Source organism: Trachurus trachurus, assembly GCF_905171665.1.
Source record: "Trachurus trachurus genome assembly, chromosome: 11".
NCBI lineage: Eukaryota > Metazoa > Chordata > Actinopteri > Carangiformes > Carangidae > Trachurus > Trachurus trachurus.
Window position 1 is genome coordinate 9,253,447 of NC_139904.1, and position 25,392 is coordinate 9,278,838.

General features: G+C 40.7%; 2 protein-coding genes across 2 annotated transcripts; both read left to right on the forward strand.

Annotated features, from left to right (window-relative positions):
- Positions 1–10,961: 10,961 nt before the first annotated feature.
- LOC310993797 (toll-like receptor 2) lies at positions 10,962–17,166 on the forward strand (the record flags this gene model as incomplete). The annotated part of the gene is made up of 4 exons (XM_083982276.1): positions 10,962–11,789; positions 12,666–13,482; positions 16,638–16,755; positions 16,926–17,166. 4 exons carry the CDS (start codon positions 10,962–10,964, stop codon positions 17,164–17,166), a joined length of 2,004 nt encoding a protein of 667 aa, XP_083838402.1.
- Positions 17,167–21,074: 3,908 nt separating this feature from the next.
- LOC310993798 (toll-like receptor 13) lies at positions 21,075–23,531 on the forward strand (the record flags this gene model as incomplete). The annotated part of the gene is made up of 4 exons (XM_083982277.1): positions 21,075–21,174; positions 21,673–22,509; positions 23,000–23,117; positions 23,291–23,531. The coding sequence occupies 4 exons, from the start codon at positions 21,075–21,077 to the stop codon at positions 23,529–23,531; spliced, it is 1,296 nt and encodes a 431-aa protein (XP_083838403.1).
- Positions 23,532–25,392: the final 1,861 nt, after the last annotated feature.

The window sequence follows — 25,392 nt, forward strand, 5'->3', positions numbered from 1 at the left end:
TGAGAAAAGGTGAAATAAAGAGTAAAAACAGAGAGTCTCTCTTTCATTGCACTTGGAGTTTGATTAATTAGACTTAACAATTACCACTAACGATGTATGAGGAACACACACACACACATACACAGTCTGATCGATACAGGCATATCGACTGAGGAAATTAAAGATTTAATTAATCAGCCAGTGTCTGGTTGGAGCTTCTTTTTTTAAAGGTGTTAATCGACCCTGAACCAGATTTAGGTTCCTGATCGATATCGCACAGTGGACCTGCTGTTAAATATACAGCAGCTTTATGTCCCTATTCAATAACGCCCTGATGCTGCTGTCTGCTGGGGTGCTCAGTGATTACTGCTTAATACAGAAGCTCTGAGCTTCTCTTGGGTTAAATTACAGTTAATACAACATTTACATCACGTTTCACATCCAACAGCTAACACACCTTTAATCAAATAATTACACTGCATGAAGGGTGAGCGAGAACTGTATTATTACTGTAAAAAGTATAACACTTCATCATGGAAGTCCAGGTGCAATTACTATAATTAATTTACCTGACTACATGCTGACGTGTTTCGTAATTAATTGCATGAAACAGTCAACATCTAGGAATTAATAGTGACACTTATAAACCAACCAGAGGGTTAAATGTGCTGCTATCAACCCGTGTGGGCTTCAGACAAACAATACGACTTAATGAGATATGAATAGATAGTGCAGTTTAAACTTGAGAAACTTGACAGGGTGGCTCGGCAACCATTACACTTTTCACAAGAAATGATGTACATCTATTCTCACAAATGTTTCTTATAAACTGGTAAGTAAACAGCTAATGCTAATACTAATGCTAAAGGTTGTAATTCTAATGCTAAAAAGTTGTTAATGCTACAAATGATTCTGGGGACACAAAAAATTGACACACTTGGCTGGGGAACACTTTTGTTCAATGATTCTTGAAATAAGAAGTTATGAGGACGGCTAGGGAAATTTGTGTTGGTTTGTTTTGACGCCAATAGCACACTCAGATACAGTATATCTAGCTGGATTCCTCGCTTTATTGCGTTCCGGAAACATTTCCATTGTGTTGTGAGTTTTTGCAGTGCATGTGTTGTCAAATTGATTATTTTCTGTGCACTCATGTCTTTGCATGTGTTTTCCCATATTACAATGCGTTGTGCTCTCAGGGCCACTGTAATACAGTGAAACAATCAGACGTTTAAATCTAACTGTTTCTGCAGAGTATCACAACAAAGAAATGTAAGTAATATTTTGCGTAAATAAAAAAAATTAATATTTTCATTTAATTTTGCTGTACATATGTGCACTTGTGTTTCAATGAATATGGTGAATAATATCTGGTAGTTATCACAGACATGGAATAATTAGACTTAATGTTGCACAAAGGTTTGTTGCTGTGACTAAGTGCTTTGTATCATAGAATCTAATAACAAATATAATGAAATAAATGTGGAGCATGAAATCCAATAAAAGACTCTGTGATGTAGAAGCTCAGAGGCTCCGTCCTCACTTAATACAATGAAATATTGATGTTTAAATGTGAAATCTATACTAATACAATAACTTCTGAAGTAATTTTTCTTCATCATTGAATTCTCTCTCTCACATACATACACTCTCAAAGCTACAACAACCTGAAACTCAAATTAAGTACATGCAGTATTTAATGATTTTTTCATAATCAATGTCTGTGTGTGTAACTGTGTTTATTTGTTTGTTTTTTATTTAATTGTAGATGCAGCAGTCCACACACCAGAGGGCGCTGCAGAGAGGAGTCTGGTCACGTCCGAGGACAACAACCAACACAGGCTCTAAGTGGGCCGGACCAGTAAAATAATAGCATGATATAAAGAATTGTGACATTTTCTCTTTGTTTTAGTACATTATTAAGATGTTTGCAGTTGTTTTTACAAAACATGTGAAATTTCTTGATAAAAATAGATGCAATTTCAACAATATAATGTCTCTTCTGTCTTCTATCTAATTTTCACACTTTGCTAATTCATCCTGAGGGCTGGATTTGACTTTGACGGTCTCCAGCTAGCATAAGCATAAAAGCACTACCCATAATCCCTTGTGTTTGAGGAGGACCAGTCTGTTCTTCATGAGCAGTGCATCACAGACTGACTGATTAGACACTGAAATCCAACTAACGAGTTTATGGAGCTGCTGCTGGTAAACACATGGTAACACACACGTGCACATCTTTATCTATTTATGAGGACCTTCCCCTCACCCTCATCCCCCAACTATCATGACTCTCACTTTAAAAATGTATGTTTGTTTTTTTTCATACATAAATCGTTGTGGTGCCACTGGTCTAAAGAAAAACAGAAGTTTGGGGGGTTTTTGTAGAAAAAGAGAAGTTGCGTGTGTGTCAGGCTTCGAGTGTTTTCTGAATATATGATGAGTTGGAGGGGGCGGAAGTGTGAGGTCCGATCAAAATATCCTCAATATGGGGAAGTCTCTCTCTCTCTCTCACACACACACACACACACACACACACACACACACACACACACACACACACACACACACACACACACACACACATCTTATTAGATCTATAGTCCCCCCCCCCCCCCCGAACTTTTCTTATAGATATAAACCTAGACGCAATCTGCAGTCTGCACCTCACGCACATGCTAATGTGCTAAATATTGTATGTTGAGGCCCCTTATCAGAGTATCAGAAAAGGAGAAACCAGTGTGTTCAAGGAGGAACGACACACAGACACAGATCAGTGTTCTCACATCTCTGAACACGTGGCAGCAAATGTCCAAACAGACGTTGTTTAAATAAAATGACAATGTGTGAAATATAGGATAAAGAAATTCCTGGGAGTAAAATCTCACTCTGTCATATTTCAAGACACCCGACCAAACCCTGAAATACAGTTGTTTCCCAAGATCTGTGGTTGAAACAGATCAGAAACCAGCAGTCTGAAACAGAAACATGACTCCTGGACAATCATTATAAATATGTTCATAGAATAGCTATCTCATAGTGTGAAATAGAGGGCAGAATATATAGTGAGCTCTTATCCAGCAGTAGTGTATTACACCTCCCACATATTTTTGCAGGAAATGAAACCCATTTGCTCTTAACACCATGAGAGCACATAGGTTTATCAGAAAGTGGTGGTACTGAGTCATGAAAAGAGGCTCAGAGCCTCAGAGAGAGGTGAAAATGAGACCTGGGTTGAATACAAAGAGAAACCTTCTTCTTTTATATCTGTTTTCTTTCAGTCCTGTGAAGATGGACAGGAACACAATCCAACATGGCCGCCGCACGGCTGATATCATCCTGCCTGTTCTTGTATCTGTCCATCAGGCTGAGCTCACCTGTCTCTAAAGGTTTATCTCCCCGAGGCCTTCAGCAACAAAGATCTGCATTAATATTTCATCTATTTTTAATCTGCAAGCAGAGTGTAGATAGAATAGAAGCAGGGTGTGGCAGCGGCGGCGGCGGCTGTGGTGGTGTGTTGGTGGGGGGGGGTCTTCTCTGTGGATGTCCCAGTTTTTTCCTTGTTCACGGCGGCTCCCTGCTAAGCGGTTTTGAAGCTGTGCTGCTGCTGACGGAGAAAAGGAGGCTCTCTGCTGCCATTCACAGTTATTTCAACTGAAGTTGTTGCTTTTTTTCTGTTTTTTTGGGAGGGGGGTTGTTCGAGGCTTTTGTCAGGCGAGCAGAGCGATGGAGCCTTGGCCGAGCGGTGGATTATCACAACAAAAAAAAGAAAAAAAAAAAAGAACTGGGCTCGGCCTCTTAATCGTCAGTAATCCCTCCATTCTTCTCCACAATTTTCCAATATTGCTGCAGCTGTGTGAAAAGTGAAGTCACTAAAGCCAACTCAGTGTGTCTCAGTGTTTATCTGTGACTTTACTTGTTGGGTTAGAGAGAGAGAGAGAAAGGATTTAAAACTAGAGTCAATGAGAGTCAGCAGGAATACCAAACAGGAACCGTTCATATGTTGTTGTTTTTCGTTTAACCAACAGAAACTGGGGGGAGAGAAAGAGAGTGTGTGTTAAAAAGTTGTTTTTGTTTTCAGTTTTCAGACTTTCAGATACTTGCAACAGCAGCAGTGAAGCCATCCATCACTGTCATGGTTGGTCATTTTACTTTACTCTCTCACAAGGCTGAAATACCAACCGGGTAAAGTGGGAACCTCCAGAAACTGAAGTGCAGACGTCCTCGGGGTTTCAGGCTAACGCAGTGGTTCCCAACCTTTTTTGGCTCGTGACCCCATTTTGACATCACAAATTTCTGGCAACCCTGCCATCAATCAAGATGTGTCAGCTCAGATATTTTTATATGCTGCATTTTATTTTAACTGGATTTATAGAGGTGACAGAGCATTTGCCACTGCTGCACCCAAGCTCTGGAATGAGCTGCCTTTGAATGTTAGACAGGCCTCCTCGCTTCCTGTTTTTAAATCTCTTTTAGCTTACCTTAATTTAATTTTTTTTTATCTGTCATTCCCTAAAAGCACTTGCTTTGCTGGTCTGTTCCTTTACTCTGCCCTTGCCTTGTTTCCTTGCCTTTTCTTGTTTGTTTTTAAAGTGACTTTGTGTTTGTGTTTATGTATTTTACCTTAATCTTTATATGTCTCAATGTAAAGCACTTTGGCTTCCCCTGTGTTTTTTTAAATGTGCTATATAAATAAAGTTGATTGATTGATTGATTGATTGATTGATTGATTGATTGATTGATTGATTGATTGATTGATTGATTGATTGATTGATTGATTGAAAAAATGTTTTATCAATTACTAGACATTTCAGGCGACCCCATTTGACTTCCAGGCGACCCCATGTGGGGTCCCGACCCCAAGGTTGAAAAACAGTGGGCTAACGTCTGGGTTTCCAGACATAAAGGCTTAAAATTGTTATTAATAAATTATTTATAAATCGGTCATAACTCAACAATTAGAGCAAGAACATCTGGACCAAACCTTTTGTTTATGAACTGGTTTTAACATTCAAACCTGCAGAACTGATGATTATTGAACCTTTTATTAATGATTCATTAAAAAGTTACAGTAACACTTTATAATAAGTACACACGCACTTAAGCACTAGATAAGCATTAATAAATACTGAATTCTTCATTTATAACGCATGAATACTCTCATTAGCATGTAGTTTATGAATAGTTAGTGCTTATCAATGATGAGTAAAACATTTTTAACTATGTTTATAAACTACATACTAATGAGTATTAATGTGTTATAAATGATGAATTCAGTATTTAATGCTTAACTAATGCTTAATAGTGTGTACTTATTATAAAGTGTTACCAAAGTTACATGTAGTTTTGACTAACTTTGCTGAGAGCTATTACATTCTGCCGTTTCCTCAGTGAATCCTTGTTTTTTCAAAGTTAATGACTCCTTGAATGAAGTTTAGCTACAGCTTGAGCTCTCTATCTATTTTACCCTATATTTGTTTAACAGCAGGTGTAGAGTCTCTCTCTCTGTATATAACACAGTGAAAACCTCTCCTCCATCAGAGAGTTGGTGGAATCTTCCTTGCAGATTTCATCAACGACCTTTCTGTTGGTCATTAAGCGGCACTCAGCATCTGAAGTGAGGTGGCGGTGATGCCGCGGGGAGCACGATGAAGAGTCATACAGATGCACTTCAGACCTAAACGTATTTTCTGAAAACTAACTCAGACATGAGAAAAGCCCTTGAGCATCTTTGAGTTTTACATTCGGGTATATCTCTTATTTTTCTGAGCAGTTAACAACAAACAAGTAGGGTGAGGGAGTTCAACGATGCTTCACTGAGGCCTGAGTAGCTTCTATCTCTGTAAAGTCCAGTGGCACTGTTCAGGCCGAGCCTTTCCTTAACAGCTTCACTTTTTGTGCTGCTGCTTACTTTAACAAAATAAAAGTCGACTTTCTCCCGACCTTTTAGTAGGGGGGCAATGTATTTCCATAATTTTGGAATGTTAATTTTTGGAGAGTGACTGGACTGTCTTCTAGTATGATTGAACTTTGAGAAAAATGACTTTTTAAAAAATAATTTATATACTATACTCAAATTTGACACTTTTGCCCCATAGAATTCGGCTACAATGGTTACAATAAGTAGTTTTATGAAACAAAATTCACAGAAAGTCCTCTTTTTAGTTGTGATTATGTTAATTAGTATTTTACAGATGTCTTTACACCCTTTTGCAATAAGTTTTACAAACAAACTTTTCAATATAGACCATAGCTTTTGATTATGCTGGTAAAAAGACCTAAATTTCAATTTTGGCCTTGACGTTTGCAAAATTTCACTGTTTTCTTTCTAAATGCACATTACCATAAAAATTCAGACCTACAGTTCAGACATTTCCACAAACCTCTTCATCTACTCCACAGAGGTATAACAGTGTAACATGCTACAGATCTTCTAGCAGCCACATTTGATGAGATGTATAATGGTGACTGGGGGGTGCCATGTTGTGACTGGCACCAGTCAACCTCCCTCTGCCTCCCATTGATACTCTGTTGGCAGTGGTAACTGTGTGGTTAGTTCAACATTTTGGCAAATTGGCCCATTGCCATAATCCCTATAGTCTTAGCAGTAGGTTCGTTACCTTTAATTGTCGGTGCAAGCTATTTTAAGAACAGCGGAGCAGAGCCGCAAGCTGCTCAGAACTATATGGAGGCTAATGGCATTTCTTTGTTTCCCTCATCAAACTAATCAAATACACAATCCAACAACTCCAAAATGCTCTCGTGGACAAGTTGTGACTTGAACATTCACCACGCTATGAGATAATAACGGAACCTTATGAGACGGAGTTGTTTTCGAGGCAGTAAAAGCTGGGCCAGTAAAACCAGAAAACTGTCACCTGTACAATCTGGTCCAACTGAAGATTTGTCACCACCCAAATCCTCAGGAGCCAGAACTTCATGAACACACTATTATCAATGTGAGTTGAGGTCTCTGTCATTCAGACGTTGTTGGGTTTTTTTTTTTTAAACACACAGAGCAGCTGTGAGTGTGAGAGCAGATCATCTTTACATGTGTTATAAATGACCCAATTAGTACATAACAAGTAAGGTGTCATCACAGCTCAACTACAGGCCACACAGTCCCTGATAAAGGTCATCTACCACCATGGGAAGTGAGCCCAGGCCACCTGAATGAAAAGCTGGTGATTATTATGTATAGTTTACGGACATGCAGATTTGATGGTGGATCTGGCATCCAAATAGTTTTTGTTTTGTTTAACAACCTCAGACAGAATCAGATTTCACTTCCTGTATTATCCCCTAGAGAATTCAGACTCTCTTTAAACTCACATGCTGTGTGCCTCGTGGAGAATAACTGCCTGCATTAACAGCGTCCTTGTCTCCTCTGGGATTTGATCCCTTAACCTCACCCTCATCACTGTGTCCCTGTGCCGTTTGTGAACCTGTGAGCGGAGCAGTGCTTTATTCTCAGGTGAGACTCCTCTGGGGTTTGGTATGTGATATGTATGAGCAGTGTATGTAAATGGGCAGTGCAGCTGAAGGTGACCCACTCATCTCGTTATGGGACTAATGAACAGAGTAGAAGGGAGGAGGGGAAGGTACTGACTGGGAGGAGGAACCACAGACAGTCTGGAAGCTTAAACTGACTCTTAATGAACTAGACTGACTGTGTAGATACAGTTGGACCTGGGGAACATCAAACACAGGTCTTAATGTCCGTATACCTGACACTTTCACCATCAAAGTGTCCAATATCTCCTCTCTTTTAGCTCTGTGTGTGGTCTCCACCAGCTCCTGAGGGAAACATCAGGCTCTATAGTTGCTAAATGTTTCACCAGCTGCTCTCTGATCGTGTTGGTCTGGGTGGACCAGATCATTAAGAGTTTGTATGTTGTCATGTCATACTGCTATTAAAATATACACACAATCAATTCTAATGGTTCAGCACAAACACACAATGTTATCATCAGGTGCATTTGAAGACAAGCTTTTTGCCCAGTTCTGCTGTACAGATGTTGATCAAGCTTCCACTGGCTTCCATTAGCATTTTGCTAACAGCTAAACAAGGTGAAACGTGTGCTGTTGTAGCATATCAACGTGATAAACACGGTGCCACCTGCTGTCCCGCACTATCTATGGCCTTTTAGAATATGCAGACACTCACACATACGTTTCTACACTTATACACTTGTTCCCTCTCCCTCTCTCTCACACACACACATTTTGTACTCTCGGCCAGCTCTGAAGTGTGTGTTTAATCGGCAGATGGACTCCCAGGAGGACTGTGGGAAGCCAGTTATCTTATCGAGTGTGTGACCTCCTGCTGAGTGGGCGGCCTGCTCCTCATTAGCATATTAACCTCATGAATATGTGCATAATAAATGAGGGGGTTCCTCAGACTTCCTGTCAGTCTCTCTGTGTCGGCTCAGGTCTGAACATGAAAGAGGAAAGACACATGTCAGCTCAGGTGACAAAGGAGACGTTACCACTCTCATGTCATTATGGTAACAGGTTAATGATGACGTGATGTTAACTAAACAATGGGAGTTTTAATTTAATCATGGTAGTGACAATAACAACAACAACCTTCGGTCAACGTTTACTGGTTAGCGTTGGAATTCACATTTTTATACCGTTAGCCTATTGTAACAAGATATAACAACAACAAACAGTGTCATGATAACATACATATTTAATAAGACTTTATGGCAACTCATATGATTTAAGAGGACTGTAGACACTTAATCGAGCACTGTCCTTTGTTTTTTACCGCAGGCTTTAGATCCTGTCACTGCCTCATCTCTTTGAACTGCGTTACCCAGAAGCCCGCAGTGGGTGGCCATGACAGGAAGCCTCATTTACAAGTCCAAACTCAGACTCCAGTGAAAAAGAGCCCTTTAGTGACATAAAAGAAGAAACATAAAGAAGAGAGGAGATGATAGATTGAAGCAGTGGGAGGACTGAGGGCTAATTATCAACTCTCACTTTAACAACCGACACACATGAAGAGAAAGAAAAGAGGGCAGCAGGTTGTAATTATCACCTGCCACTGGTGCCAGATGGAGATAAAGAAGAAGAAATTACATCAAGAGCAGCATCCGTTCTCTACTACAACCACGTATGAGTTGTGGAAATTTGCTGTATTTTCATTCTAACATTAACATTACAAAGCAGTTCTTAATCACAACAAGCATATGACAATGTGGTCGGTGAGCAGGGATTCTGGAAAGAGACCACAAATCAGGTTTAAGACTTTCTCAATAGTACAAATTGATATTTAACTGTTAGTATTTAAATCAGACTGGAAACACCTTCTTCTTTGTTCTGACATGTGCCGAAGACCACTCATCGACAACAATCACCAAAGCAGAAATCTGTCAGCAGTTCAGAGTCTGTTTGCTATAACATCTCAGACAATGACTTCTCCTACACAGTGACAGAGGCTGGATTTGAGGAAACAATGTAAATGTAGAGGAAGAGAAGTGAGTGCCATCAGATGTGATGATAACTCTTCAGCAAAATAAAAGAGAAGTCAGTGGAGGTGATGCATTCAAGTTTGTAATGAAGATGAACTGTGAGTATTACTTGGAATTGATTAACCTGTGGCATCGTTGAAGCTAAATATGAAGTTAAAATATAACTGCTGATATGATGATGTATAGTTATTTTACATGTGTCCAGCTGTTTAGAATATATGAAAATATTTGTGGAGAAGAAGATGAGTAGTGCAAATCCAGTAAAGATGTGGCAAGTCTCTACTTATAGATGAATAGAGCTGCTAGATGGTTGAGAAGCCACAACATAGGTTAACAGGTAACACTTTATTTTAAGGGGTCCTTGTTCCTGTGTATCGACCTAAATAATTACAGTGTAATTACCTATGTAACCGTATGTAATAACATGTACTTACATTGTAAATACATAGTGTATTTTGGTGTACTTACAGGTCCTTGTTACACTTGTAATAAGAAATGCTTGTGCAAAGAGAGAGGCCACTTTGGCATTTCTTATTACAAGTGTAACAATGACCTGTAAGTACACCAAAATACACTATGTATTTACAATGTAAGTACATGTTATTACATACGGTTACATAGGTAATTACACTGTAATTAATTAGGTAGATACACAGGAACAAGGACCCCTTAAAATAAAGTGTTACCGGTTAACATAGCAGCTACAATTTTGTTATGTACCACTATTCTATATACATTAACCATTACTACTATGTTGTTATTTTATTATCATCCCACCTTGTTTTACATTAATACGTGAATGTCATTTTTGAGTTATTTTATATGGCAAGGCAAGGCAATTTTATTTGTATAGCCCGTTTTTACAAACAGTTTGCCATGGAGGAAAAACTCCATGGGAAACCCTTTTAACAGGGAAAAATCGGAGAAACCTCAGGGTGAGCAACAGAGGAGGGATCCCTCACCCAGGACGGACAGACGTGCAATAGATGTTGTTACAGACAAGACCGTTTACAGTTTATGTCACAGAATGTGCGAAATATGGAAATGTTAGCAGGAGTTGATGAGAAATAATAAGAAGCAAGCATTCTTAATAAGAAGCAATCGCTGCGTGACAATTCTTGAATACAATGATGCTATTACTATTATCATAATTATTTAAAATATATTTTACAAAATACACAGTAGCCATGTTATGTCACAATTCAAAATCAATCAGTAATGAAGTTAGAGTGTTAGTAAGCCTGTCTGTGCCTGAACCAGCTGTTAAGATAACATAGGCTAAACTCCTGGCTCCCACTTTATTTATATTTTACACGAATCAGAGTGCTATGAATTGGCTGGATTGCCATGGAACTATTCCTTTAAGGGATAAATAATTTTGTTATCTTTGTCTTTTATATGTGTGTCATCTACAGATATGCTGCTTTGACCAACATTACTAGTACAGAGACACTTCCTATATATTACCAGCACTTGTCTGGTGATTCAAATAACATTCCTATGATGACCCTCAGGACGCCAACCATGTCATCAAACTTACCGCTGACGCATCTCATCTTACTTCTGTCTGTCCTGCTTGATCTTAACCCATTGCAAGCTTATTTTTTGAAAGGCTGCAACATCCAGTATTCTCAGGATCCCTTGGCAGATGTCATTTTGAACTGTCGAGACCGTGAACTCAAATATGTCCCTGATGACATCCCCAGAGATGTAAGCTCAGTAAATCTTTGCATTAATTGTATTGAACAGATCAACAGACACGATTTTGGCAACCTGTCAAAGCTGAAATATTTGGACCTGAGTCTTAATTGCATTGCTCACGTGGACGATGGATCTTTCATCCATTTGATGACTTTGACAACACTTAGCATTGAGTATAATAAACTCACGAAACTGACAGGAAATCTTTTTCAGGGATTGTCCAACCTCACCATGCTAAGCCTGAGAGACAACAAAATTCAGTTTATTCATCCCTCAGCCTTTAGCTTCATGCCCAAATTACGTACTGTATTATTGGACAGTAACAAGCTCCAACGAGTGGCTGACATTCAGCCCATTCTACAGCTACCTCATCTTCAGGAGCTAAACATCAGTTCCAATCACTTTATCTCTTTTCAGTCCAAAGATCTGCAGCTAAACGTGCCCTCAAGCATTAAGTTGTTAGAAATGTCTTCCAATTATAAGATGGAAACCTTCAGCATCACAACACCAATCTTTCCCTACCTTGAGATGATAGACATTTCAAGTTCTGGCCAAGACACTGGACTGAAATGGGACATACCTGACAAGAGTTTACTGAGGAACATCACTCGACTGTATTCAGGAACACCTGTAATGCCTTTGGAAGACTTTCAAAATGTCCTAGAGAGTCTTGACTCTCTCATGCATCTCACACTAATTCATGTGGAGAAATGGCTTGAGAAAGGTCTGTTAGCCACAGTCTGCAAAAGACCCACACTTAGGAAGCTAGATCTGTTCTACAATTATGCTGCTAATATTGGTGACAAGCTTATGACTTGTTCTCAGCTCAAAGATCTTGACTTGTCATGCATGAACATGGCTGAACTGTCTAACGGTTCAATACAATCAATGCAACAACTGAGGTCCCTGAATCTGCAATTTAACTCATTGACCAAAGTGCCCAATGACATAAGGAGCCTCTCCTCCCTCAGGATCCTTGATCTAGGAAAAAATTATATTGTCACATTGGACTGTGAGGATTTTATGAGTGCAACACACCTCACATATCTCGATCTGAGCATAAACCATATTTCCACACTGGATGGGTGTACCTTTGAAAATCTTAATGATCTAAAATTTTTAGATTTGAGTAACAACCTGCTCTGGACATTCGGAGATGCCTTCAGTGCAGGTCCACAGAGACTTGAGTTCCTGGATTTGAGCAAAAACTCTATATCTGTTTTTGAAAGAGGGGTTTTCGAAGGTTTAGAATCTGTGAAATATTTAGATGTGATGACCAAGAGCGTCGAAAGAGTAAAATCCAGGGCTTTTGAAGGAATGACAAACTTGAGAAGTCTTACTGTATCTCTTCCATATGAGTATGAAGACAGATTCAGTGAGGTGCATCAGTTGGAAAACCTAACAGTCTACTTCAGTACAGAAATCAGTTTCAAAAGTCCTCTTCAAAGTAATCAAAAACTGTTTTATAATGTGAACAATTTAAAAGTTTTTACATTGATATGTGAGGCCTATCACGCTGGCTTCCCCTTGAATGTACCTATGGACATGTTCCAGGCCATGAAACATTTAGAGGTCTTCACAGCTGTAAATGTCTACACTGCTGCGCCAGATCCAAACACATTTCAGTACAACCACCAGCTCAAGAATCTAACAATCAGGGAGACTGATTTGTCGGATTTAACCCCAGAATTGTTTCTGCCAATCCCAAACCTGGAGGTTCTTGAGCTTTCTCAAGCTAAGCTCCAATCTTTGGATTTTCTGGCCCAAGCCAACCTGACTGCACTAAGACATTTATGCTTAACCAGTAACAAGTTGACAGTTATCAATGAGACGGTCTTCCAGTTCCTCCCTGCTCTGACTTATCTGGATCTGCATAGTAACCCATTCACCTGTGACTGCTCTAATGTTGGATTCATCCAATGGGTGAAGAGCAACAAACAAACTCAGGTTGTTAATGCACCCCAGTACATGTGCTCTTTTCCTGTGGCTGAACAAGGAAGCAAGTTGCTGGACTTTGACATCCAGTCCTGTTGGATAGACTACAGCTTCCTCTATTTCATTACCAGCACTTGTCTGGTGCTTCTAACTCTGCTCTCATCCTTCATCTACCACTTTCTGCGGTGGCAGATAGTCTACGCCTTCCACCTTTTCCAGGCCTTCCTCTATGACACAAAAAAGAAGAGGAAGGGTGCTCCACATCACTATGACGCCTTCATCTCCTACAACGTTCACGATGAGGACTGGGTTTACAGAGAGATGCTGCCAGTGTTGGAGGGTGAGCAGGGCTGGAGACTCTGTCTGCACCACAGAGACTTCCAACCAGGTAAACTCAAGTCTCCTTATCTGCTTGTTGTCTGACAATCACACAGCACCAAAAACCTTCAGAAGTAGGGAAGTCATAAGAACTAAGTTAGTAAGTGCAGATCTCTAAGTATCTTAGATGTTGAGATTACTTGATTCTTCTAGGACTGAGAAGGGTAGTATAATAATCTGCAAGACTGATATTTGCATTGAATTCAGACCATCACGGATAAAAAGGTGCACTGACAGGTGAACAGGATGTGAAAGACTTTGGATGGGAAATGTGTCATTTCGTACTGCTCAGGGGTCTCATTTATAACCGTTGCGTACGCACAAAACGGGGCTGAAAGTGGCGTACGTGACTTTTCACGCCAAGGTTGTGATCTATAAAAAACAAACTTGACTGGAGAATGTGCGCAGCTCCAAGCAAACTCTGAGCCATGCGTACGCATGGTTTGGAGAAAAAGGGGAATAGAGATTGCCAAGACACGTGACCAACTGGGCGGCAACGTCATCAGAAACGCAAAGGATTGTGGGTATCTTTGGCCAATTTCCCCCGATCTACATAGCGCGCTAGACATGGACAATGTAAATAATAACAAAAGTACAATAAAAAACAGAATTAACTGGCACAATGCAGCGGGCAAAGGAAAATAACAAAGAACCATACCGCCTAAAACTAAATCCAGCCGCAAAGAAACGATGCGAGGACAAAATAAAGACAATCAAAGGGCTGGATCCCTATAAACATAAGGTGTGGTCCGCTGACATTAACCTGCTGCCCAACTTCCAGCACCCATATACCGTAAAACACCAAATAAAGGCCCGGGCGTTTATTTGCTTAAATCGCTCAAATCAACCGGCGTTTATTTGGGACCTGCGTTTATTAATAGTGTTCAACCTGGACCTCCTTCTGGGGGAAAGAGGCTTCACTCCGTGGCGGCAGGCGGCGGTGGAATGATACGTGCGTTTTAAGGCATTACTGTAAATACGGCCAGGGCGGACTCGTTCTCTGTCTCGCTGACCTCCGCGGTCCTGGCCCGCACAGGTATCAGGAGACTGAGACCCCCCGTCATGTCGGTCCTCCGCCCTCCTTGATCCGCCGCAAGTTGCAAAAACCCTGCGGACGCCCAGTCTCTCCACTCCTCTCCCCCTCTCCCACACTTCAGCACCTGTGTTGGCTCGCACCACCGTCCTTTTTTTTGTTGTTGATTGAATGAAGTAGGTCTATAACTAATAATAATGCAACGTAGCCTAACTAAATACGCGTATGAGTAATCAGAGAACAGTAGGTTGTTTACGCTACTTTTAAAAGTCATTTGAAACGAGGAGCGAGCCGAGCCGACACTGTGCAGCCCAGGACAGGTGCTGAAGTGCGGATGAGAGGAGTGGACAGACCGGGCAGGAGCAACCAGCTGACGTCTCGCTGGTCCTCGGCCGACTTTAATGTCTAGAGACAGCCGCTATATTTGCATAGAATATTTTTTGGCAACCAGAAAAACAACGTTTGACCCGGCGTTTATTTGGGATGGGCTAATATAAAAAATATTTTGCTACACCCGGCGGTTCATTGGGACCGGCGGCAATTTGGGACTCGGCCATTATTTGAAGTTTTACGGTATATATAATTATATGGTACTAAATGTAACTTTTTGCCCTGTCTATCGTGCGAACGATTGTTGCAATTCACAACACAGCAGGTTGACGGCATCTTCAAACCAGAGTAGTAGATATTTGAAACTAGCGTTCTTGCCTCCACAAATTCAAAGTCTGGCGCGTTTGTTTGTGCCAAAGATTCCCACAATGCTTTGCGTTCCCCGCCGGGAAAACGTCATGATGACGACACGCTGGCAATCTCTATTGGCGACACAGACGGTGTGGTGGTGAACTGAAGTCAGACTCAGGAAATGATGATTGAGAAGAACGATTATGTTTTTATTATCGGCCGTCACACATTTAATTTCAACCCGTATGCGTTAGATCCATGTTGCCACGGTGATTTAATTCAACAGCGCCCTTATTTTGCATCGGACTGGTGTTTCAGAAACATCTTCTTAGAATCTAACTTAAAATTAAAAATCAAAATTCCTTCTCTATATTTAATCACCACCGTCTCTCCGTCATATTGTCCACTCCCAGAGCGCAGGAGGAGGAGAGGACGGCACGGCTGCATGGGATAAATACATGGTGTAAATAACTATATGTTCCTATGATACTGTTAACATATGATCGAGAGTCAATTAAATCTCAAACCCTGGGGGAAAAAACTCCAGTAATCGTTCGCACAATTCTTACATTCTGTTTTCTTGTTATCAAGAGAAGTGTCATGTTTGATCATTCCTCAGAATGTAACTGATTCGGCTAATTATTCAAAGTTTTATCGATCAGTCTAATTACTGTAAATAATACAGCGGTGAGCCCTGTGCGTAATTCTGCACCATGGCACTGCTGGAGGAGAAAGGAGGGAGAGGGAGACCATGATGAATGGTTAATAACTCGTTTCAGATTAAAACTGTTGTCATTGTTGTAACTATGTGCCGAACCGGGTCCAGCATGTGAGAGGGCAGCGCACCAAAACAATACCGCGTGCGTGCGCTCTGAGCCGCTGACGCCGTTAACAGCTGCAGCAACACCTCACGTCGCCACTTTCACACCTGCAGCTAATTCACAACAGCGACAGAACAACAGCACGTCAGGCTCATTGACATGCAGATGGCATTCATGTGGTGGTTTGCATTGACCATCTAGGGTTAAAACAGGGCGTGTACAGGGAGGGACGTGAAGCGGATTCAGCTGCGCACAATTGTAGGAACTCTGTGATTTATAAAGGGAAGTTTGCTTGCAAGTGTGCGTTCGCAGGGTTTTATAAGTCTGAATATTTACTGGCGCACGCAAACCTTGGCTTTTGGGCGTACGTACACTTTTAGTAACGATCCCACGCACAGTTTTATAAATGAGACCCCAGATCTTTCCAATGAAAGTAGGAGTTCTTGACTGTGGGTATCATGTTGATCAGCTTCAGTGTAGCTTTGGGGTAATGTAAAAATGTACTGATGAAATTAACTTATGTTGTCAGATTTCATCTGCTGTAGCTAATGTAATAAAGTAAGCTTCAGGTCTATGAGTTGGTGCTATTAAGTCAGAACCCAGCGAGCCCTGATCATGTTGTCCCTACAGGTAAGCCCATCATAGAGAACATTACAGATGCCATCTACAGCAGCAGGAAGACCATCTGTGTGATCAGCCAGCACTACCTGAAGAGCGAGTGGTGCTCCAGAGAGATCCAGATGGCCAGGTGGGGGCACCACTCAAACAGATTATAACAGAGCTCAATGAATAAATTCAGAGGGCTGATAGAAAGTCCAAATTAAACTTATGCGGGTTATCATGACCCATACCTAACTTTCATTCTGTTCTCCAACCTGGTCTGTCCGGTCTTGTCCTGGTCTTCGTTTGTTATTGTAGCTTCCGTCTGTTTGACGAGCAGAAGGACGTGTTGATCCTGCTGTTCCTGGAGGAGATCCCGGCCCGGAAGCTGTCTCCCTACCACCGCATGAGGAAGCTGGTAAAGAAACGCACCTACCTTAGCTGGCCTCAGGCCGGACAGCACACAGGGGTCTTCTGGCAGAACGTACAAAGAGCGCTGGAGACAGGAGATGCTCCCACTGAGACCACAGACCCTCTTACTGGACCTGCAGGTTGCTGAGCACTGTACAGGACATGTCACCTAAAATAAAACGAAAAAGAACATTTATGCCGCAGATCAGTTTGTCTGACTCAGGTCCTTAAGGATTTGTAAATATTCAATTTTTACCCATTACCAACTGATTTATCTCGTCCTGACTGACTCAGATCTGGATGGACATGAATCGCTTGTTGGTATTGTGATGTTACTTCCTGGAGATATCATTATCTCTATGTCCCTTCAGAATAAACCTCCAGATTTCCACTTAAAAGAACTTCATTGAGAATCCTGCTGTTTGGGGGGTTTCTTTAATAGGACATGGTCTCAGCATCCACGGTACACTGTTGTGTTTATATGAATTTTATCCACACAAACAGATTGCTGGAGAGTAAAAGTAACCCATGTATTGTTTTACTTTGTTTTGTTTGTTTTATTCAAATTCTAATTAATTAACTTGGCATGTAAGCTTCTTTTCCAATGTGTACTGGACTCTTTATTTGCGCTGTAGTAATTATATCAAATGTCTCTGTTATTAATGAACACAGGACTATAAACATTTAACTGTTTTCTTATCCTAAAGCCTTTCCTTTTCTTAAATGTACTCCTCAGTAATGGTATGAATGGTGGACAGTATCCCTTCCAATGTCGAATTGTCCCTCTCAATACATTCAAATACAAAAGGTTGTGTGTGTTTATGTGTGTGTCATAATTGAATAGATTAAGAAGAGACCATCTTGTCTCATAACAATGGCTCAGGAGGTAGAACAGTTCATCCACTACACCGCACGGTCGGTGGTTCGATTCCCGGCTCCCCCAGTCTGCATGTCGAAGTGTCCTTGGGCAAGACACTGAACCCACACTTGCCCTGTTTGTTTGTATGTGTGTGAATGATTAGTTCCAAAAAAGCCTCTCTGTGAGCAGTGCTGTATGAATATGAGTGTGAAAGGGTGAATGTGACAAAAAAAAAAGTGTAAAGCGCTTTGAGTGGTCTCAGTGACTAGAAAAGCGTTATATAAGTCAACCACCTTATTTGAAGCCCATGGCAAGTCATGAATACTGCAGAGGTTCCAATCCAATACCTCTATTACGAAACTGTATACTTTTGTGACTTGTGTGAAACCGATTTAATGTCTTTATATTTGACACCAATCTCAAAATAAAACTCTACGAACGTCTTTGTTGTGTTTGTTTTGTTTACGGTTTCCGTGGGCCAAACAGATTCAGAAGTAAATTGCCCTAAAATAAAACATTTCTGCCAAATCTTGCAAAGGTTTGTCTTTTCTCCTGTTCACCCAACATTTTTTTCCCAATATGACCCTTACGGGCCACCATATGTTACGGACATTCACTTGAGGAAATGTTCACCATTTGGACCTAAGTGAATTTTGATTGATCACCCCTGAATTAGAGTGATGGACAGAGACATGGAGGAGACACTTGAAAGTGTTTGGGGTTTGAAATCTGTGTGACAGATGGTGGATGGTCCTGACACAACTGAAACAACTACAGACAGACAGAAAAAGACCACACACAAAAAAAACTCAAAAAAGAACTTGGCTATACCATTCTTTGGTTTGTAAAGCAATGTTCTCAGATCACAGTAAGTCTCTTTGGGGCTTAAAAAAGATTGAATATTAATAGGAATCATCTCGATTTTAAGATGAAACGTCTTTAGAGTATCCACTGCAAGGTTTGTCCAGATGCACTGACACAGATGCACAGTCTTTAACACGTTTTCTAAAATATTTAAGTGTGAACAGCAGTTCTGTTACTCTCAGATCAGTTCAACCCTTATTTATTTCCTTCCTGTTAGTATTGAAATGAGACTAGAAGCACCATATTCTTGTTCTGTCATGTACTGAAGGCCACTGATCCACCACAAGCACTGAAGAAGAAATCTATGAGCAGCTCTGAGTCTGTCTGCTCTAACATCTCAGACAATGACTTATCATATCCAGTGACAGTGGCTGGCTTTAAGACTAAGGACACAAGTGAAATGTAAAGGAAGTGAAATGGCTGACATCAGATGTGACGGTTACACTTCACCTCAATTCACTAACTGCTCTGAGAGGAGGAGATGGGTTCAGCACTGACTCTGAAGATGAACTGTGAGTATTACCAGCAATTTATTAACCGTTGGCATTGCTAAAACGTATGAAGTTAAAATTGAAGCTAGAGGGGGGAACTGCTGACATGCTGATGTATAGTCCTTTTTCTTGTTCCCAGTTGTTTATAATATTTGCAAACATTTGTGCAAAAGAAGTTGAGTATAGCAAAAGTCCACTCCAGGTGTCAAGTCTTTACATACTGATGAATAGATAGGCTAGACGGTTAAGTAGCCACGGCAGAAGTAAACATAGCCCCTTAAGTTTTACTAGATAGTAAAAGTAAAAGTAGACAGTAATGCTCTACACATGTTTTGATAATGATAATGAGGAGCAATGGGCGCAGATCATTTCCTGAATGAAAGGTGCTATACATACAGTATATGTTTGTTTTCATTATCATTATCACGTTAATTAATACCACTTTATAACCTAAAAACTCAAAATTAATCAGTATTGAAAATGACTGTTAGTAAGTAAGTACTATCTGTAAGTATTTTGGGGCAGCTTAGCTGTTTTCAAAGCAAAGATAACCTAAACCTAGGCTGACCTCTTTGGCCCCCACTTTATGTATATTTTAGTGCTATGGATTTTTTTTAAAGAAAACTAAAAAAAAAAATTAAACTATTCATTTTTTCGTATATATGTTTATACTCTACAGATCTGCTGCTTTGACCATCATTAATAGTAACAGAAACACTTCACTGTGACTCAACAAATATTCCTATGATGACCCTGAGGACGCCAACAATGGGAAGTCTGTCGTTGAATTTAACAAAGACGAATCTTGTCCTAGTTCTTTCTGTCCTGCTTAATCTTAACTCTTATGTAGCTTATTTTCTGAAAGGCTGCAACATCCAGTATTCTCAAGATCCCTTAGCTGATGTAGTCTTGGACTGTTCACAACATAAACTCAAATCTGTCCCTGATTACATCCCCAGAAATGTGAGCTCAGTAAATCTTGCCTCTAATTTTATTGAACAGATCAACCAACAAGATTTTGGTATCCTGTCAAAGCTGAAATATTTGGACCTGAGTTGTAATTGCATTGCTCACGTGGACGATGGATCTTTCATCCATTTGATGACTTTGACAACACTGAGCATTGCCTCAAATAAACTCATGAAACTGACAGGAAATCTTTTTCAGGGGTTGTCCAACCTCACCATGCTTAACCTCGCATCCAACGAAATTCAGTTTATTCATCCCTCAGCCTTTAGCTTCATGATCAATTTACGTACTGTGATATTGGACAGTAACAAGCTCCAACAAGTGGTTGACATTCAGCCCATCCTACAGCTACCTCACCTTCAGAAGCTGAACATCAAGTACAATTATTTTTTCTCTTTTCAGTCCAAAGATCTGCAGCTAAATGTGCCCTCAAGCCTTAAGGTGTTAGATATTTCTTACAATTATAAGATGGAAACCTTCAGCATCACAACACCAATCTTTCCCTACCTTGAGATGATAGACATATCAAGTTCTGGTCCATACACTGGATTGAAATGGGACATACCTGACAAGAGTTTACTGAGGAACATCACACAGCTGATTTCTGAAAATCCTGTAATGCCTTTGGAAGACTTTCAAAATGTCCTGGAGAGTCTTGACTCTCTCATGCATCTTAGACTAAATTATGCGGATAAATTGCTCAAAAAGGGTCTGTTAGCTACAGTCTGCAAAATACCCACACTTAAAAGGCTGGAGCTGTACTACAAGCATGTTGCTAATATTGGTGAGAAACTTATGACTTGTTCTCAGCTTAATGACCTTGACTTGGCATGTATGCACATGGCTGAACTGTCTAACGGTTCAATACAATCAATGCAACAACTGAGGTCCCTGAATCTGATCGGAAACATACTCACCAAAGTGCCCAATGACATCAGGAGCCTCTCCTCCCTAAGGACCCTTTATCTCCATGGTAATCAAATCACCACATTGGACTGTGAGGATTTTGTGAACACGACACACCTCACATATCTCGATCTAGGCAAGAACCGCCTTTACACATTGGACTGGTGTACCTTTGAAAATCTTAATGATCTGAAAGTTTTAGATTTGAGCGACAACCTGCTCTGGACATTCGGAGATGCCTTCAGTGCAGGTCCACAGAGACTTGAGTTCCTGGATTTGAGCCAAAACTCTATATCTGTTTTTGAAAGAGGGGTTTTTAAAGGTTTAGAGTCTGTAAAATATTTAGATATTGTGTCAAAGAACACCAAGAGGGTAAAAAGCAAGACTTTTGAAGGAATGACAAACTTGAGAAGTCTTACTGTATCTCTTCCATATGAGTATGAAGACAGATTCAGTGAGGTGCATCAGTTGGAAAACCTCACAGTCTACTTCAGTACAGAAATCATTTTCAAAAGTCCTCTTCAAAGTGATCAAAAACTGTTTTATAATTTAAACAATTTAAAAGTTTTCACAGTGATATGTGAGGGCTATCACTATGGCTTCCCCTTGGATGTACCTATTGAAATGTTCCAGGCCATGAAACATTTAGAGGTCTTCACAGCTGTAAATGTCTACACTGCTGCGCCAGATCCAAACACATTTCAGTACAACCACCAGCTCAAGAATCTAACAATCAGGGAGACTGATTTGTCGGATTTAACCCCAGAATTGTTTCTGCCAATCCCAAACCTGGAGGTTCTTGAGATTTCTCAAGGTAATCTCCAATCTTTGGAATTTCTAGCCCAAACCAACCTGACTGCACTAAGATATTTATGCTTAACCAGTAACAAGTTGACAGTTATCAATGAGATGGTCTTCCAGTTCCTCCCTTCGCTGACATATCTGGATCTGGATAGTAACCCATTCACCTGTGACTGCTCTAATGTTGGATTCATCCAATGGGTGAAGAGCAACAAACAAACTCAGGTTGTTAATGCCTTCCAGTACATGTGCTCTTTTCCTGTGGCTGAACAAGGAAGCAAGTTGCTGGACTTTGACATCCAGTCCTGTTGGATAGACTACAGCTTCCTCTATTTCATTACCAGCACTTGTCTGGTGCTTCTAATTCTGCTCTCATCGTTCACCTACCACTTTCTGCGGTGGCAGATAGTCTACGCCTTCCACCTTTTCCAGGCCTTCCTCTATGACACAAAAAAGAAGAGGAAGGGTGCTCCACATCACTATGACGCCTTCATCTCCTACAACGTTCACGATGAGGACTGGGTTTACAGAGAGATGCTGCCAGTGTTGGAGGGTGAGCAGGGCTGGAGACTCTGTCTGCACCACAGAGACTTCCAACCAGGTAAATACAAGTCTTCTTATCTGCTTGTCTGACAATCACACAGCACCAAAAACCTTCAGAAGTAGGGAAGTCATAAGAACTAAGCTGGTAAGTGTGATCTCTAAGTATTTTAGATGTTGAGATTACTTGATTCTTCTAGGACTGAGAAGGGTAGTCTAATAATCTGCAAGACTGATGTTTGCATTGAATTCAGACCATCACGGATAAGAAGCTGCACTGACAGGTGAACAGGATGTGAAAGACTTTGGATGGGAAATGTGTCATTTCGTACTGCTCAGATTTTTCCAATGAAAGAAGGCATTCTTGACTGTGGGTATCATGTTGATCAGCTTCAGTGTAGCTTTGGGGTAATGTAAAAATGTACTGATGAAATTAACTTATGTTGTCAGATTTCATCTGCTGTAGCTACTGTAATGAAGTAAGCTTCAGGTCTATGAGTTGGTGCTATTAAGTCAGAACCCAGTGAGCCCTGATCCTGTTGTCCCCACAGGTAAGCCCATCATAGAGAACATTACAGATGCCATCTACAGCAGCAGGAAGACCATCTGTGTGATCAGCCAGCACTACCTGAAGAGCGAGTGGTGCTCCAGAGAGATCCAGATGGCCAGGTGGGGGCACCACTCACACAGATTATAACAGAGCTCAATGAATAAGTCCAGAGGTCTGATAGAAAGTCCAAATGAAACGTATGCAGGTTAACATGACCCATACATAACTTTTATTCTGTTCTGGTCGAACCTGGTTTGTCCGGTCTTGTCCTGGTCTACGTTTGTTATTTTAGCTTCCGTCTGTTTGACGAGCAGAAGGACGTGTTGATCCTGCTGTTCCTGGAGGAGATCCCGGCCTGGAAGCTGTCTCCCTACCACCGCATGAGGAAGCTGGTAAAGAAACGCACCTACCTTAGCTGGTCTCAGGCCGGACAGCACACAGGGGTCTTCTGGCAGAACGTACAAAGAGCGCTGGAGACAGGAGATGCTCCCACCGAGACCACAGACCCTCTTACTGGGCCTGCAGGTTGCTGAGCACTGTACAGGACATGCCACCTAAAATAAAAGGAAAAAGAAAATGTATGCTGCAGATCAGTTTGTCTGAGTCAGGTCCTTAAGAATTTGTAAAGATTCCATTTTTACCCTGATTTATCTCGTCCTGACTGACTCAGATCTGAATGGACATGAATCGATTGTTGTGATGTTACTTCCTGGAGATATCATTACCTCTATTGTCCCTTCAGAATAAACCTCCAGGTTTCCACTTAAAAGAACTTCATTGAGAATCCTGCTGTTTGGGGTTTTCTTTAATATGACATGGTCTCAGCATCCACGGTACACTGTTGTGTTTATATGAATTTTATCCACACAAACAGATTGCTTGAGAGTCAAAGTAACCCATGTATTGTTTTACTTTGTTTTGTTTGTTTTATTCTACGTAACCTGGCTTGTAACTTCTTTTCCAATGTGTTATACTGGACTCTTTATTTGCGCAGTAATTATATCAAAGGTTTCTGTTATTAATGAATAAAAGACTATAAACATTTAAATGTTTCCTTGTCCTAAAGCCTTTCCTTTTTTCAAATGTACTCGTCAGTAATGGTATGAATGGTGGACAGTATCCCTTCCAACGCCGAATTGTCCTTGTCAATACATTCAAATACAGAAGGTTGTGTGTGTTTGTGTGCGTGTGTGTGTGTGTGTGTGTGTGTGTGTGTGTGTGTGTGTGTGTGTGTGTGTGTGTGTGTGTGTGTGTGTGTGTCATAATTGAATAGATTAAGAAGAGACCATCTTGTCTCATAACAGTGGCTCAGGAGGTAGAACAAGTCATCCACTACACCGCACAGTCGGTGGTTCGATTCCCGGCTCCCACAGTCTGCACATCGAAGTGTCCTTGGGCAAGACACTGAACCCGCACTTGTCCTGTTTGTATGTGTGTGAATGATTAGTTCCCCAAAAAAGCCTGTCTGTCAGCAGTGCTGTATGAATGTGAGTGTAAAAGGGTGAATGTGACACCAATCTCAAAATAAAACTCTACAAACTTCTTTGTTGTATTTTTTTGTTTCCTGTTTCCATGGGCCAAACGGATTCAGAAGGAAATTACCCTAAAAGAAAACATTTTAGACAGTTTAACTTATTTGGGGATAGTAGTTACCAAGAAGTATAACGATCTTTACAAGGCCAATTTCCCCACCCTGTAAGTTAGCAAACAATATACAATTTTGGAAAACACTCCCCATTTCTCTGCTGGGCAGAGTGAATGCTATTAAGATGATTTTTCTCCCCCAGCCACTTTATCTTTTTCATAATCTACCTATTTACCTTGCCAAATCTTTTTTCACTAAATTGGACTCAATCATTCTCCCCTTTGTATGGAATTACAAGTCTCATAGAATAAAGAAGGACCATCTTTGTAAACACAAGACTAATGGAGGGCTGGCACTGCCTAATTTTATTTTATATTACTGGGCTACTGGGATACGCTCTATGGTATATTGGTTAGATGATAACCCAATACCCTTTGATGGGTTAGAGATGGAACGGGAAGACTGTCTACCCTATTCTATTAGAGCTGTTGTACTATCTCCCGTTCCAGTCAATAGATCTTGTTTTAAACATAACCCTGTAATTTTTGCTTTAATTAAGATTTGGAAACAACTAAGGAACCATTTCAAATTTAAGGCAGTTTCATTTCTGCTACCTATAACTGCAAACCCCTCTTTCACTCCCTCAGCTCTGGATGAGGCCTTTTCCTCTTGGAAACGACTGGGGATTGGTATTGTTGGTAACCTATACATAGAAGGGACTTTTGCCTCTTTCCAACAACACCAGGAAAGGTTTAATTTACAGAGGAATCAGTTTTTCAGATATATTCAGATTAGGAATTATGTCAGAA